At 37.9% G+C, this 17,531-nt stretch overlaps 1 protein-coding gene across 2 annotated transcripts in view; it reads right to left on the reverse strand.

Moving 5' to 3' along the window:
* The window catches only part of ARMH4 (armadillo like helical domain containing 4), a 152,264-nt gene that overhangs the window by 108,220 nt on the left and 26,513 nt on the right, over window positions 1-17,531 (reverse strand). The window contains exons 3-4 of one of the 2 annotated variants that reach the window (XM_069092275.1): window positions 17,091-17,330; window positions 15,010-15,207 (exon numbers count right to left, since the gene is read on the reverse strand). In XM_069092275.1, coding sequence (XP_068948376.1) covers window positions 15,010-15,207; window positions 17,091-17,330 — 438 coding nt within the window. The remainder of the gene's footprint in view (window positions 1-15,009; window positions 15,208-17,090; window positions 17,331-17,531) is intronic. The other variant, XM_069092276.1, reaches the window with a different exon arrangement.

Below are 17,531 nucleotides of genomic sequence, written 5' to 3' on the forward strand. Positions count from 1 at the left end.
CTTGGAGGATGATTTCTAGGTTCTTACTTTGATCATGGCTTTCAGGTAGTCCAATAATTTTTAAATTCTCTCTCCTGGATCTATTTTCCAGGTCAGTGGTTTTTCCCATTTCACAATGCCTTCTATTCTTTCATTTGTTTGGATCTGTTTAACAACATCTTGATTTCTCATAAAGTCATTAGCTTCCATTTGCTCCAATCTAATTCTGAAGCAATGATTCTCCTCATTGAGCTTTTGAGATTTTTTTTTTCCATCTGGCAAATTCAGCTTTTTAAGGCATTCTTCTCCTTATTGCCTTTTTGAGCCCCTTTTGCCATTTGAGTTAGTCTATTTTTTTAAGGTGTTATTTTCCTCAGTCAGGCTGTTGACTCTCATTTCCTAATTTTCTTGCATCATTTTCATTTCTCTTCCCAATTTTTCTTCCACTTCTCTTATCTGCTTCTTAAGGTCCTCTATGTCCTGTAACCAGCTTGTATTTTCTTTTGAAGCTTTTGGTGCAGGAGTTCTGACGTCATTGTCTTCCTCTTGTTCCATGCTTTGCTCCTTTTTGTCCCCAAAATAGGAGTCTAATGTTGGAATCTTCTGTCTGCTTTGTTTCCTTTGCCTGGTCATGTCACCCCTCAGTCACTTGACCCCTGGGCTTTTTGCCACAGTAGGATTCTGCCACCAGACAGGGGAGCTTTCTTCCTAAACGCTGGGGTTTTCTTAGCTGCCAGAGGTATTAGATGGGTGCCCTCTCTCAAGCCTCCACATGCTCTGGCAAGCTGGATATACACCCCAGGACATCCACCCTTGATAGCAATCCAGATCCAAGCAGGTTAAAGTAAGAACGATTACCCCTCAGACTGGTGCTTGGTTCCCCTACACTCTGCAGGCCAGGAGCTGAAGCTGCCACTTGGTGCTGGCTGGCTGTGTTGGTGTCTCAGTGGCTTCTCGGCCCGGGGACAAAAGCCACGCACTCCCACTTACTGGTTCCCAAAGTCCAGACTGCACTGACCTCTCACTTTGTCCTTTGCATCTATGTGTTAATAAATCTAGAAAAGGCCACAGCTGCTGCCGATCTGGAGTCCCTCTGGCAGGAGGCTGGTCAGGCCCACCCTGAGGCTAAAGCCCAGGTGTGGGGCTGAGCTGGGCTCCCAGAGCGCTATGCTGGCTGATTTCTGCCAGCCTGCTGGGCTGTCCTCAGTGGGACGTTAGCTTCTCTGTGTCATTTTGTGGGTTCTGCAGCTCCAAAGTTTGTTTGGAGTCCCCTTTTTACATGGATTGGGGAAGGTAGAAGCTGGAGCAGTGGGGAGGTCCTGCTTCTACTCCACCATCTTGACTCTACCTGTTTTGTAAACTTTTAAACACTATAGGAATGTTAGTTATTTTTCCCATAGTTATTTCCAGAGCCCCAATATATAGCATTTGTGCCAATATTACTTCTTATGAATTTGTCACCTCACTTTTAAAATTTTTTTATTTCTTATTAACATTGCTATCTACTAAAATATCTTTGGTATAGTATAAAGTTTTATATATATGTGTGTGTGTGTGTGTGTGTGTGTGTGTGTGTGTGTGTATACTAAAAATACCTTCAATGGCTTTGTCACTGTAATGGGAATGTAAATTTACGTTGCTGCCATCTTTCTAAGATTGTATTGTGTAAGATCTTCCCTGCCCCTAGGCCCTTTGAAAGACTTAAGTGCACCTGGAGTGTGTGGTGGGAGGCTTGTTTTTCAGGAGATATTTTGTGATTGGGCAGTGGGTCAAGATTGTTGTTACATTATCTGATCCCAGAGAAGGCTATATAAATACTGATGTGAGGCTTGGTTTGGGGGCTGACTTTGAGAAATGTTGTGTGATTTGACCAAATGAGACTCTGGGCAGCTGTTGAGAGCCCCCCAGCTTTGAAAACCCAGATGTTGATGCTTCCCTCTCTGGTAACTGACTATATATGGATGTAATGGTTGGACAGTTGGAGGCCTGTCTGCTTGATCTGTTTGTTTCTCTGTCTTCTTGTAATTTCTGCTTGTAACTTCTGTCTGTATACTCTGAAGTTTGGGGTGCTGACTTTTTCCCCTGAACTTGGTAAATGATATGTTTGCTGTATTAAGGCAAGATTGTTAACCCATTTTGAGTTGCCTTCCTTTAGAAAAGCAGATCTAAGAACCTGTGTTGGCAGCCACCCTGGGGACACTGGGATGCTTGCTGCTACATTAACCTGCTGTACATTCCCAAGAATCTTTTGTTCTAATAGCTAACTATACATTATCACATTAATTACAAAGGTGGTGAGACCTTCTAAGAACAATAATCACAATGATCTTCCCAAATCACAGAGTGAGAGCTTATAGTAATAGTCCATGATAAAACCTTTGGTCCAAGCATTGAAACACTCCACTTCACAAAAGATTAATTTAATTTCTCATATGTCATAAATCTCTAAGCCTCAGGGCTAAGTACCTAGAACTGCTTGCTATATAAAAAAACTAATTCATTAAGTATTATATGTAACTGAAAAAAAAAACTGGAAACAGCCTAATGTAATTTAAAACTGGCAAGAAAGAGGAATACTGAAAATAATCTGGAATGACCTTTATAAAATAATGTAAAAGTAGAACCAAATACACTAACTACAACCATATGAGAAGAAGTGAATGAAAACAAAAGGACAGAGAAACTCAATGGATCTGTAGAGAGAACATTTAAAGTGGTTGTGATATGTTATGCATTGAAATTAACTCATTAAATGTTAATATGCTACTGCCTCCCATTTTCCCCAGGAGTCAACACATACACTTGGGGAATTTGAAGGACAGAGTTGGATGAATTGGAGTGAATAAATCAATCATCATCCCAAGACATTCAGATCACTTCATCTCATCTACCCACCTATTAGGCCACCAAGGCCTAGACAGTATGTACTCTCCTCTCCAAAAAAATACTGTCCCCCCCACCCCTTCTCTACTTTCTTCCTCTTGCTCTGGAAATAATAATCAAGTCAATACTACCATTGCTATTGGAAAAGGTGTGACAATCTATTGCCCAATGGCTCCATTCAGAATCCTTATGACTACCTCAACCAAAGTTATCACTCCCCAATATGTGTTGTATTTCCCAAATGTAAGCTCTCTAAAGGCAAGGATTGTCTCACTTTTGTATTTTTGTCTATAGTAACTACTAGCACAGTGCCTGGAACATAGTAGGTGCTTATTAAGTGCCTGTTGATTAATTAATTTACCTGAATTGATCTTGTCTATAATAATTCATTTAAATAAAAGGTCATTGAAGAAGCTAAGCAAGAATCATTTGATTAACTGTCTATAATATGATTTATAGCTGTTTTTTCAGTACCTACTCCTCTCTCTCTTTAACATCTCCATATCACCTAACTAAAGCACTATTTAATTTTCCAAGAGTAATTTGGGATATAATGGGCATAAAAAAGGGTAATTTGGGATATGAAGGATAACCAATGGGATATAATGAGAAATATGCATAGAAATAAAGTCCTAGAATGTTAGAATTTAAAGATACTTAGTTTAGCCCCCTCGTTTTATAGATAGATGGAGGTATAGAGAATTACATTCTTTCCCCAACATCATAAAGTCAATCAATAAGCATTTATTAAATATCCACTATATTTCAGGCATTGTGCTAACCCTAAGGCTACAAAGAAAAGAAAAGAGACCCCTGTCCTCAAGGGGCTCACAATTTAATCCAGCTAATTATAATTAGTTCTAGGCCTGGGATTAGAACTTGTAGCTTTCTTGACTTCCAAGATCAGGCTCTTTCTAAAATAGCATCCCTCTAAGCTTCTGATTAGCCTGTATAAAATGAAGCACTTTTGTTTTAAAAAGATAATAAAGTGGGGGCGGAGTCTACATGGCAGAGCAGAAAAAGGACTTCTGCTAGGCTCCGGCTCCCACCACCTCCAATTCATGTAAAAGGTGACTCTGAACAAACTTTGGAGCTACAGAACCCACAAAATGACACAGAGAAGCTGACCTCCCACTGAGGACAGCCTGGCAGGCCAGCAGCAAGTGGCCAGCACAGTGCTCTGGGAGCTGACCTCAGCCCTGCTCGAGCCAGAGGTTTTAGCCCCAGGGTGGGCCTGACTAGCTTCTGGCTGGAGGGACTTCAAATCACTAGCAGCTGTGGCAGTTTCCAGTATTATCAACACATAGATGCTAAGGACAAAGTGAGAGGTCAGTGCAGTCTGGACTTTGGGATCCAGTAGTTGGGAGTGCCATAGGCCTTTATCCCTGGAGGGAGAAGCCCTATGCAGCCACAGCCACGTGGCAGCTTCAGCTCCTGGCCTGCAGATTGCAAGGAGACTAATTGACCAGTCTTAGGGGTAATCACTCTTGTTTTAACCTGCTTGGATCTGGATTGCTGTCTAAGGTGGAGGTCCTGGGGTGTGTGACCGGCTTGCCAGAGAGTGTGGAGGCTTCAGAGAGGGCACCCAATTAGTACCTTCGGCAACTGAGAAAACCCCAGCATTTGGTACAAAGCTCCCCTGTCTGGTAGCAGAGTCCTACTGTGGCAAAAAGCCCAAAATCGAGTAATTGAGTGGCAACATGAGTAAATGAGGGAAGCAAAGCAAACAGAGGAATCCAACATTAGACTCTTATTTTGGGGACAAAAAGGATCAAAGCATCGAAAAGGAGGAAGACAGTGAAGTCAGAACTCCTGCACCAAAAACTTCAAAGGAAAATATGAGATGGTTATAGGCCATAGAGGAGATTAAAAAGCATTTTGAAAACCAAATAAGAAAAGTGAAGGAAAAATTGGGGAGAGAAATGAAGAGTCCAAAACCTGACCAAAGAAAATAACACCTTAAAAAACAGACAAACTCACAGCAAAAGAAGCTCAAAAAAGCTTCAAAAAGAAGAGAAGAATGCCTTAAAAAGCCAAATTTGCCAGATGGAAAAAGAATCTCAAAAGCTCACTGAACAGAATCATTCCTTCAGAATTAGATTGGAGTAAATGGAAGCTAGTAACTTTATGAGAAATCAAGATACTATTAAACAGATCCAAACAAATGAAAAAATAGAAGGCAATATGAAATATCTCATTGGGAAAACCACTGACCTGGAAAATAGATCCAGGAGAAATAATTCAAAAATTATTAGACTACCTGAAAGCCATGATCAGGGAAAGAACCTAGAAATCATCCTTCAAGAAATTCTCAAGGAAAATTGCCCTGATATTTTAGAACCAAAGGGCAAAATAGAGGTTGAAAGAATCCACCAATCACCTCCTGAAAAAGATCCCAAAAAGAAAACTACTAGGAATATTACAGTCAGGTTCCGGAATTCTCAGATCAAGGAGAAAATATTACAAGCAGCCAGGAAGAAACGATTTGAATATTGTGGAAACACAATCAGGATAACACAGGATCTGGCAGCTTCTACACTGAGGGACTGAAGGGCTTGGAATATGATATTCCAGAGGGCAAAGGAGCTGGGATTAAAACCAAGAATCACCTACCCAGCAAAACTGAGTATCATGTTTCAGGGGAAAATATGGTCATTCAGTGGAATAGAGGACTTTCATGCATTCTTGATGGGAAAAAACAAAATTGAATAGAAAATTTGACATTCAGATACAAGAAGCAAGAGAAGCATGAGAAGGTAAACAGGGAAAAGAAATCATAAGAAACTTATCAAAGTTTAACTGTTTACATTCCTACATGAAATAATGATAATTGTAACTTATTAAACTTTTCTCAGTATGAGAATAGTTGAAGGGAATAGAAATGTGTATGTGTGTATATATATATATATATATGTGTGTGTGTGTGTGTGTGTGTTTGTGTGTATACACACAAACACACATACATATAAATGTCTATATAGGAGGGTATATGGGCATTTGAATACATATGTGAATGTGTGTATATATGTGTACAGGTATACATAGATAGAGGGCACAGGACCAATTTAATGGGAAGGGAGGATACTTAAAAGGTGAAATTAAGAGGTGGGAGAGGAATATAATGAGAGGAGACAGGGAGAGACAGATTGGGGTGAACTATCTCATATAGAAGAGGTAAAGGAAAATGGTTACAATGGAGGGGAAAAACAGGAAGCCCAAAAGGAATGAGTCATTCTTATTCTCATTGAATTTGGCTTAGGGAGGCAATGACATGCACACTAAATATGGTATCTCACCCTACAGGAGAATAGGGGGGAAGAGGGTGAGAGGGGGAATGATGTAAGGGAGGGAAGGCTGGGGGGATGGAAAGTCGGAAGCACCCACTTTTGAAAAAGGACAGGATCAAAATAGAGAATAGAACAAGTAGGAGGTGGGATAGGAGGGAGGGAAATATATTCAGTAAATGTTTTGTATAGCTACACACGTACAACCTATGTTGAATTGCTTGTCTCCCCAGTAAGGATGGGTGACAAGGGAGGAAGGGAATGAATCTGGAATTCAAAGCTTTAAAATCAAATGCTTAATATATATATGTATATATATATATATATATATATTTATACATATATATGCTATTATTGATATTATTTTACATGTAAATGGGAAATAAGTTATATAGGCACTGGGGCACAGAGATCCACCATGCCCTATTGGAAATTTGGAGGGTGTTGGGAGAAGATATGGGAGAGAGCAGATTGGAGGAGAAGATATCCAGTGTGATCGCTATTTTGGGGTGTTGGGTAGGGGAAAAACGGGGTGAAAATTTGTAACTCAAAATCTTGAAGAAATAAATGATGTAAACTAGAAGTTAATAAAGCATTCGATTAAAAAAAGATTATAAAGTACTATAGCAAGTATAGAGGACACAGTAAAAGCAGAGAAAGACAAAGAAAAGCAAATAAAAAGAAATTAGCTCTAGAACAATATTTACTTAATTAGAATTATATCAAAAAGTAAATTCTTTAAAGAAAATGTAACATAAAAATAAATTAAAATGCATCGCCAATGACAACAAAAGACTATGAACAAAGTTTCATGACAATATAGGTCAACCAATATGAATTTGCAGTGTTTTAAGTACTTAAAGCCCAGCAAAAATATGACAGCCACCCTGAGCACTGAGATTCACTGAAACATGAGAAGGAGCATATAAGCATTTAAAATCTCTGCACTAGCAATAAAGTGCTATAAATATGCCGTCAATTCCAGGCACATGAGAATGATGGTTTGAGGACTAGACAACAAAATTATTTACTGTATTTTTAAATCCATTCTTTAGATATCTGAAAGAGGGAAGAAAACCATGACTTGGGTGTGGGGGAAATCTCAGACTTCATTTTAGGAGAGAGAAGAGAGTGAGGGAATAGGAATAAGGAGAGGCAAGAAGGGAGAAGGAAGGGGTAAGAAGGGAGAAAAAGAGGAAAAGGGTGGAGGGTTGACAGGGGTAGGGGAAGAGAATGAGATGAAGGTAGTGGGGAGAGACAGAGACAAAGTGAAAGAGAGAGAAAGGGGAGGAGAAGGAGAAGATGGAGAGGGGAAAAGAGGAAGGAGAAAAAGAAAAATATCAACAATTATTGATATTTTTCTATATGCCTACTTTTACATCTCTATAAAATTTTATGAGAATAAATCAAGGACATCTTTGATAAAAGTATGAAATAGGGACAAGCAGGTTTTCATAAATGATATTTTATAGCAAACCACATCTATAGAGTCACACAATTGACTAAAAGGTGTAAGAATAAATACTTTTGATTTGGTTAGATAAAAAGATCACCTTAATGGTTTTCCTCCAAAAAGGTTTTTCCCATGCCAGTGTCAAAATCACAAAAGATTCCCTGAAAGTTGTAACAGCAGAGATGACTTTGTTCAATGACACTGAATATTAATATCAAGAAATACATAAAACATGGAGACTTGATCATGATATTTGCTGTCATAGAAGACAATCAGAACAGAGGCCATATTGAAGAGGGATTCCCTCTAGATGGTGATCGCCAAACACTCCTCTGTTAATGACATTGTTCTGATTGCACCAAATCCCTAAACCCTGAATTGAGATCCATCATCACTCAAAAACGTTAAGTAAAACTATCCAAATAAAAAAAAAATGGGTGAAGAATTTCTATTTTCCAAGCAATATGTAAATGGACAGAAAACTCTCTAAAATGTCCCATTAGTGCATATATTTTAGACAAGCACTAGACATTGACATGAATTAGACTTAAAATTGAACAGGAGAAAGGGAGTAGGCTAGATTGTCTGGGAAATTTTTCAATGCTTTTAATGAGCCTGATTTTCTCCTAGAAACAAAGACCCTTTCTTTCTAACAACAGTATTCTTTTGGTGATCCTACCTATGAGTCACAGAATATCACAATTTCCAAAGAATTGAAGTTGAGGGTCACCCAAAAAGCAATGGAAAGGTACATGGTAGCATGAGAAGACTAGAGTAAATTGCCACTAAAAAATTGTGTGAGAGAAATTATGCAAAGGATGTTATCAGAGAAATGTGTGACTAAAAAAGGTGAACCAGTCATGTGGTGAGTGTGAGAGAAAAATCCACTCAAAACTCATCTATTCCTCCCTATGTCAAAAGATCCTGAAAAAAAAACTCCCTAGCACATGGAGGGAATAGCCTATGAAAGAATTCTGAAAGTTCATGGAAAAGAGATCACACAGGATGAGAGTATATAGAAAGAATGTGATCTGCCAGTGTAGAAAGGAATTGCCACACTGATGAAATCAAAGATCCATTAAATCATAAAGATAAAGGAAATCATCAATAACTGGGATCCTTGTACTTTGTGAATCAGGTTTTTATTTTACATAGATTTTATGTATTTTAGATAGATATTTTAATAAAAATCTTGAATCATGTAAGAAAAAGGAAAAGCACAGACCATATTTCTCCCTCTGTACTTCAAGTAACTAAATCTAGTTTAGCAGGTTTCATTTATTTAAAGTTATATAATATAATGTTATAAAACCACAGTCTTATTTAAAAACTCATTATTTCAGCCAATATATTGGTGCGTATATTTGTCACTCATTTTGCCATTAAAATAAAAGAAAATGTTCATCATTCCATCCCATAACAGCATTCTTCTCTTTCACTCTTCCCATTTTTATGCATGTTTTAGTGATTTGGTCATTGAGAGACAATTAGAAGCATTTGCACAACACTTAAGCCAAAATCTGCATTCATCTTTAGTACAACTGAATTGAGGAACATCCTTAACACAATACTGCAGAATTCCCAGGAGCAATAAACTATTCAATTTGATTCCATTATTCTTATTCATTAATCTTGCAGGACCAAACAACAGACACTGAAAACAAAACATTTAAATGTATTTTACAAATAAATCCTTTGATCTTTGAAGTGACCCCCGATGAGATTATAATTGAATCCTCTTCTCATTTCCACTAGCACTTCTGCAGCTACCTGATGAATTTAATAGTCACATAACAAACTGGCAAATGGAAAGGAAGTTCTCTCTAAAAGAGGTAATGTTCATTCAGAGAGAAACCTCAAATGGATGAATTCAAGTACATCTTCCATTTTAACTATAATGGCTGAAAAGCACATATTCCTTCCTCAAAAATTATATAAAGAGAATAGAGAACTGAACTCCTGGGTAGGATGATATGAGTCCAAGTTTCTCCTCTGACACATACTGCCTATATGACTTCAGGCAAGTCACTTAACTTTTCAGTGCCCCAGCAACTCTCTAAGACTCATGAATTGCAGAGAAGATGCTGACCTGTATGGGTAGAATGAGCTTCCTCAACTAGAAGTTCCCTATATCAATGAAATCATACATATATTTCCTATCTCCTATGACAATTATATAAGTTCAGTAGAGTACTCAGCATAGCTAAGTAAAGAAGAAAAAGTATTAGTTTTTTTCCTCAATGGAGAATGAAAATTTACTTACCTATGCCAAGTATTAGTGTTCAAAGTATTAGATCTGTTTTCTTCTCAATACTTTTTATTTAACTTTGCTAAATATCAAAGTTTTGGAGACTTTTCCTTCAAGCTACCAATGGAATTAATTTTTCAAGTCTTTTTTTTTTCATTCCCAGCCTCCCCCCACCCTCTACATCTCTGTCTCTCTTTGTCTCTGACTCTGTTTCCCTGTCTTTATCCTTGTTCCTCTGTCTCTCTCTGTTTATATCTCTGCCTTTCCCCCACCCTCTCTCTCTCTGTGTGACTTCTCAGAATGTTAAACCTCTTCAGTGGTCGCTGGAAATATATGATGGAGGGTTCATATCCTACATAGGCTAGACTGAGCTTCAATCTTTGCCTACCTTTTCTGTTTTGTTATTTTCTTGAGTATAAGTTAACTGACAAATGTTGAAACAGATATGGGAAAAGAGGGACATTAATACACTATTGGTGGAACTGTGAACTGATCTAACCATTTTGGAGAGCAATCTGGAATTATGTTCAAAGAGTTACAAAACTGTGGATACCGTTTGATCCAGGAATACCACTATTAGGTCTGTTTCCCAAGGTGATCGGGGGAAAGGAAAATAATCTATATGTTTTAAAATATTTATAGCAGCTCTCTTTTTAGTGGCAAAGAACTATAAATTGAGGGGATGACCATCAAGTGGGGAATGGCTAAACAAGTTGTGGTATATGATTGTGATGGAATACTACTGTGCTGTAAGAAATGATAAGCTGTTTGATTTTTTAAAATGGAAAGATTTGCATGAAATAATGTAAAGTAAAATGATAGAACCAAGAGAATGTTATATATAGTAACAGCAATATTGTTCAAAGAATAATTGTGAACAACCAAGTTATTCTAAATACTTTAAATACTCAAATCAACTATAAAGAACCATGAAAGAAGAGGCTATCCACCTCCAGAGAAGGGACTGAAATAGAAGTATGCATAGTTTGATTTTACATATCTTTATAAATCTGTGTTAAATGGTTGTCTTCTCTAGTGGGGAGTGGGGAGTGGGAAGGGAGGGAGGAAGGGAGACAGAAGCTTAAAATGTAACCAAAAAATTTATTTATTTTTTTAAAATAAGTTAACTAAGCAGTGATCCTGAGATGCCTTGAAGGCAACCTTCTAAGTTGGAAAATTTGGGGAGATCCTGGGTCCTCAGTTGGTACTGAGCACATTTGGGGTAGGGCTCCCAGCAATACATCTTAAAAACAACCATTAGAAGGAAGATAAGTTCAACTCCTTAACTAACTGACCAGAAGACGCGGACCTAAAGAAAACTGTTTGGACAGTGCAGTGCTGAATCAAAGGTGAAGTGCTGATTCAGGAATCCTATAAAGGATTTCATGTTTTGATGTTTAAGTCTCAGCCTCCAGGGAGAGCCTGACAGTAGTTATTTACTACACCTTGTTTAAGTCTTTGAATGTCTCTTGAGTCAAGTATTTTTTGTTTGTAGTAGAAATAAATAGCAATCTTATACCTGATTCACAGTGAACACTGAGAATCTTTCTACTTTCCTCCTTTTTGGGAGACCTTAGACATGAACCAAATTAAACTTTAAGAGATTTTTTCCCTAGAGTTCTGACGTGGGAGGTATAAAGAACTAGTGAGTTCAAGGGGAAAAAAGAGTGTGACCCTACTCTTCAGAGGACAACCCTCCACAAGCCCTCAGAATTGAATCCAGTCCACATACCTTGGTCCAGAACTGAAAGAGGCCCTTTAATGGAAGAGACGGTTAGTGCCCCTTCTCGTATTAATAACTATATCAGTTACTTTAATTTAGACTTTCCCTTTTCAAAGATGAACTTTCCTTCATAATTTTCCTGTCCCTTCGTCCTTTATCCATCTTCTATTTTTTCTCCATTTTCTCCATGAGCTAATGCAGATAAATAAAATGGGCAGAGGCAGGAGAACAACATACACAATGTTATTAATTCTCAATTTCTTCATTCCCTGAGACACTCTTTTGAAACCCTTAGTGATGTGGTCTCTTGTAAAGAATCTGTGAAAACATCACATGAAGATAATTTCAAATATCTCTATAATAACATAAAATAATTTTAGTGAAGGAAACGTTGGGTAGATGCAAAAGGCTAGGAATGTGCATTTCTTTGCATTACATTCTTCAAGCAGAAGGGCATACTACTCCATCGAGTACAATTTTGTGTTCTCTTAAATAAAATTGCTTTCATAAAGAATTCTAAGCAGATGCAGACCCAATAGTGAAATTATCCAATTAGAAATTTATTTTTCTTGTGAAACTGTTCTGGAGGTTTGACGGTTGAATACACAGTGCACACACTATTAATTACCCAGAATGCTTGACACCACCAAATATTGGAAATGAGTTAACTACTTAGCAGCTTGGCCTTGATTTAAGAGCTCAGTCTGGTTTATTTCTCCTGATCACTGGGACAGGAATTAGTCCTGAATTCCCAATGAAGACAAGACATTCCATTACAATTCTTCCCCTAATGATTAAGAAAAATAAAAAGATGTGAGGTTAAAAAAAAAAGAAGAGGAAAGGAGGGGAAAAGATGACCTTTTTCCTTCAGTTTCTCATTGAAGTTTCAGCACTTTTAAATAGCTGCAGTCATGTTGAAGAAAAACAAAGCAAAGTGAAAAGAAGAGGAAGATAAGCTCTGGTTGTATTCAACTCTAACTTATCCCTTTTAAAGGTACATATATAAATCAAGGACATTAAACATGGAAAGAAAGGTTCCCACATATGCCAAAATATTCATAGCAATATTTTTTGGGTTGCAAAAACATAGAGACAAGATGTGAACCCATTGATTGAGGAATAACTGAACAAATCACACCATGAACAAATACTACCTCACTATAAGAAATAATGAATATGAGGAATTTTGAAATGAACTGAAAGACTTAAATGAGCTAATGCAGATAAATAAAATGGGCAGAGGCAGGAGAACAACATACACAATGTTATTAGTTCTTGTTGCTGTTTGTCCTTCATACTTGAAGAGGATCAATGACATCACAATGTTGGTGTCAAGATATAGTGTGTTTGATTGCGGCTGATCAATCCAACATAAGTTTAGAAAGCTCTACCATGGGTTGGGCACAAATTATTTGTTTGAACATATGGGATGGAGATTTATCTAGATTTATATATCTCATATATCATTTGTTCTATTAGTACTATAAACTAAAAAAATTAAGACAAACGGCCTTTAATTTAAATAATTAATTTTGGTCTAGAAGAAAAAAATAATGAAATGTACTTAACTTCTCTCAGCAGAAAAGGGGGCACCACTAGGATGGAATGATACACATGTTGCTGTTGAATCAATCAGTTTAATTTAATTTTCATTCTTTGTTACAAGGAAATGCTTAATTGGGAAAATAAATTCTTATGTTGAGAAATGTTGCTGGTGTAAAAATAGTAAGAATTAATAAAACAGGAAAGAAGGAAGGAAAGAAGGGGCAAGAGGGAAAAGGGAAAGAAGAAAGGAGGAAAATGGGATCAGAGTATGGAAGGAGAAGAGGAAGGGAGAGGGAAAGAAGGAATGGAAGGGAAGAAGATAAGTAGGGAGAAGAAGAGGGAAGAAAGGGAGAACAGAGGAAGAGAGGAGAGAGAAAATGGAAGATGAGATGGATGGAAGGAGGGAGGGAAGGGAGGAAGAAGGATGGTGGGAAAAATGAATGTAGGGAAGAAGGGGAAGGAGTGAAGGAAGAAAAAAGGGAAGGAGGAGGGGGAACAAAGGAAAAAAGAAAGGAGGAAGGAGGAAAGAATGGGAGGAAAAACAGAAGGAGAGAAGAATGGAAGGAATAAGGGAGAGAGGGAAGAGAGGCATGGAGAAAGGAAGAAGGGAAAGTACAGAAGGAAGAAGAGAAGAAAGGCAATTTTTTTCAAGAGTTTTCCATTGTTAATGGGAAGAGGCTCTACATTCCTTCAAATTATGTTGTTTGGTGACCCTAGGATATTATCTACGGTTTTAGCATCTCAAGTCATTATCAAATATCACAGCACGTTAATTTCTTTGTCTCGGCTACCAGTTTTAAGTGAAATAACTGTGCCAACCAGGTCAGGTACCACCCTTCTAGTCATAGAGGAATATCATTAGAATGACTGAACAACATGCCACATTATGAACTCATTCAACTTTGGTAGCTACATTCCAAAAGCCAACAAATACTGAATGAGCATCTACTATGGAGAGGCAGGGAGGTATAGTAGATAAAGAGCTGTCCTCAAAGCAAGGAAAACTTGAGTCCAAGTCTCACTGCTGACACATTTTGACTATGTGACCATGGGCAAAAATATTTAACCCCTCAGTGCTGTAGAACATAGTCTAATAATACTAAGAGTTGCTGATCTGTATTGGTAAAGAGAGTTTCCTTACCCAAAAGGTTTCTATACCATTATGATACATGAGTAAAGAGCAAAAAGATGTAATCATTGGAAACTTTTGTTGAGGATAACTCAAACTTCTTTTCTTTCTTTTTGTGAAGTATTTTGCATTATCTCATCCAGGCTGGAAGTGTAGAAGCCACTCATGGGCCAAATACCTCTCCTGAATGGCTTAGGGATTTTAACCTGCTCAGTCTCATGTGGGTCAGTTCTCCAGTCCTTAAGCAGCCTGGTAGCCACTGCCCTCTTTCTGGGAGCACACCATATTGGTGCTAAATTTAATGAGGACACCAGATTGACTAGACCAGATAAATTGCAGCTCAGAACTCTCAAGCTAAGGAGATCTATCAGCCTCAGCCTCTCCAGCAGCAATGATTACAGGCATGTTCTACCACACCTAGCTCCTACTTCCATCCTAGACCAAGGGTGGGAAATCTATGGCCTCAAGGCCACATGTGGCCTTCTAGGTCCTTTGGGGTGGCCTTTTGACTGAGGCCAAGTTTTATAGAATAAATCCTTTTTTTAAGGAGATTGGTTCTGTGACATTTGGAATCAGTCAAAGGGCCATACTTGAGGACCTAGAGGGCCACATGTGGCCTTGAGGGCACAGGTTCACCACCCCTGACCTAAACCAATCTAGTTAAAGAAGAAACCCTCATTAAAACTTCTGAAAAGAAATAGCTTTGCACTCAAACACCCTTCCCCAGCACCCTCCCAAAAATGCTCCCTTTCAGTACACAGATACCTTGTGATTCCATCTGTTCCAGGTCATACGTCACAGAAGTACTAATGTGTCTTATAGATGGAATGGTTCTTATGGTGGAAGGTACAGAAGCAGATGTCATGGAAATATCCATTGTCTCCTCCATCATTCCTGGAAAGGTCACTGAAGGGTCAAAGTCTGGAGGTAATGTCTCTTCTTTTGAGTCAGTGACTGTTAAGGCTATCAATTTAAAAAAAATGTTTTTAATGTTGTTTAAGATAGGACAGTAAGCAAATTATCCCAGAAAATGATAAATATTAATGTGAATCCTTATTTCTCAATCAAGAGTCAAAATATCAACATCCTAAAACACAAAATAAACTATTCTTGGCAATAAGGAGAAGGAGCTTCCCTGTACTAAGTCAATTCATCCATTTTTAATGAGAAGTTTTTCTTCTGGGAAAGGAAGTCATAGAATCATCATAGGATCATAGATTCAGAGCTGGAAAGGACCTGTCACAAGTCACAAAGATTGTTTTTCTTTTCACCACTCAGTCTGTATGCCACATTATAAGCAATGAGGTGGCACAGTGGATAGAATGCTAGGCCTGTAGTCAGGAAGACTCATCTTTCTGGAAAAAAAAAAGAAATGCGAAAAAAAAAGTGAAAAAATATGCTTCAATCTATACTCAGAATCCATCAAGTTCTTATCTGCAAATGGAGAGCATTTTCCTTCATGAATCTTTTGTGCTTGTCTTGAATCACTGTGTTACTGAAAAAAGCTGAGGACTCATCTTTCTGAATTCAAATCTCAACTCAGACACTAGTTGAGTAACCCTGGACAAATCACTTAAACCTGTTTGCCTCTGTTTACTCATCTATAAAATGAGTGGAAGAAGGAAGTGGCAAACCATGCCAGTATCTTTACCAAGAAAATCCAATGGGGTCACAAAGAGTCAGACACTACTGAAAAATGACTGAACAACATGCCACATTATGAATTCATTCAACTTTGGTGACTGCATTCCAAAAGCCAACAAATACTCATTGAGCATCTACTATGGAGAGACTGGGAGGTATGGTAGATAAAGAACTGTCCTCAAAGCAAGGAAAACTGGAGTTCAAGTCTCACTTCTGACACATTTTGACTATGTGACCATGGGCAAAAATATTTAACCTCTCAGTGCTCTAGAACACCGCCTAATAGTACTAAGAGTTACTGATCTATATTGGTAAAGAGAATTTCCTTACCCAGAAACTTCCTATACCATTAAAATCAAAGGTTTTTAAACCATTAAAATCCTTTCCTATCCTACCTTTCATATAAAAGTACCATATAAGAAAGCTCAACCAATAGTTCATCACCAAAATGAATGACACAAGAAATACATTCAGAGGTTTTCTCTGGCTCAAAACAGCGCCAGTAAGTAAAAACTGACCCTGGATCATTTCCAAGTTTGAGACCTCTGAAAAAAAAACGTGTCAGTAAACAAAGCTAAATCTTACAAATTAAGATAGACCTGGGTAGACTGAAGAGTATTGTAATGGACTGGATTTATTCTGAATGCAGCTTATTTAGTTGTTTAAATGCAATCTCCCACGTTAGACCAAGAGCTCCTTAAGGAGAGGGCATGTTTTCAAACTTTTTTTTGGTATCTTCGGTGCTTAGCCCAATGCCTGGAACATTAGTACTTTAAAAATGCTTATTGACTTGACTTGATTTAAATGGACATGAGATACATCATAGCCTAGGTTTAGCTCAGTGATTGATCCAGACTTTTTGAGATATAAATATTCTCTTAAAATCCCACAAATGACATCCTAGGCTGACCTCTGGATATGCCAGATCATTCTAGGTATTACAGAGAATGATGAATCCCTTTTTCCCCCACCTAGCTTGGCTTCTAGATAATATGTGTATATGTTGTTGGTGTTGTTGAGTCATTTCAATCATGTCCAACCCTTCATGAGGTTTTCTTGGCAAAGATACTGGAGTGTTTTCCATTTTCTTCTCCAGCTCCTTTATATGGGTGCATACATCACCACGTTGAATTTTATGTCATCTCAGAGAATGTACTCAACCAATAACATTGACCAAGACTCTCTAACCTTAATTTCCATACCCGGTATAACTGCCAGAGACAAAGGCATGGCAGTAGCTGAGACAGTAGTTGCCAAGTATTCTGCCTTTCTTGGTAGCTGAGTCACACTAGAACCGACGGTGATGGGAGATGGGCTCTTATTTCCTTCCTCAGTCTCACCACATTTTGTGGTGATCTCCAGGGTAGAATCCTGCTCTTGCATAACAGATGATAAAGTGGCTCCTCCATCTTGACTAGGCATCATCTCTTGAGCTATACTGTCTAAAAAAAAGATTTGAAATTTTTATTTCAAATATTCCACTAAATCCCTCTCTCCCCAAGTCAGTGTATATTTAATGAAACATGGCAAAACAAAGAGATGTTTCAGGGAAAGGGGCTGTCATAGTAGCTATAGAGGATATTTTTAAAGGAAAAGAATCATCATATGAGTCTTGTCCTTTCCCCCAGAAAGAAAAGAAACCT

Source organism: Petaurus breviceps, unplaced genomic scaffold (assembly GCF_028583685.1).
Source record: "Petaurus breviceps papuanus isolate PSGF00001 unplaced genomic scaffold, PetGlider_PUasm1.0 189, whole genome shotgun sequence".
In the NCBI taxonomy this organism is placed as follows: domain Eukaryota; kingdom Metazoa; phylum Chordata; class Mammalia; order Diprotodontia; family Petauridae; genus Petaurus; species Petaurus breviceps.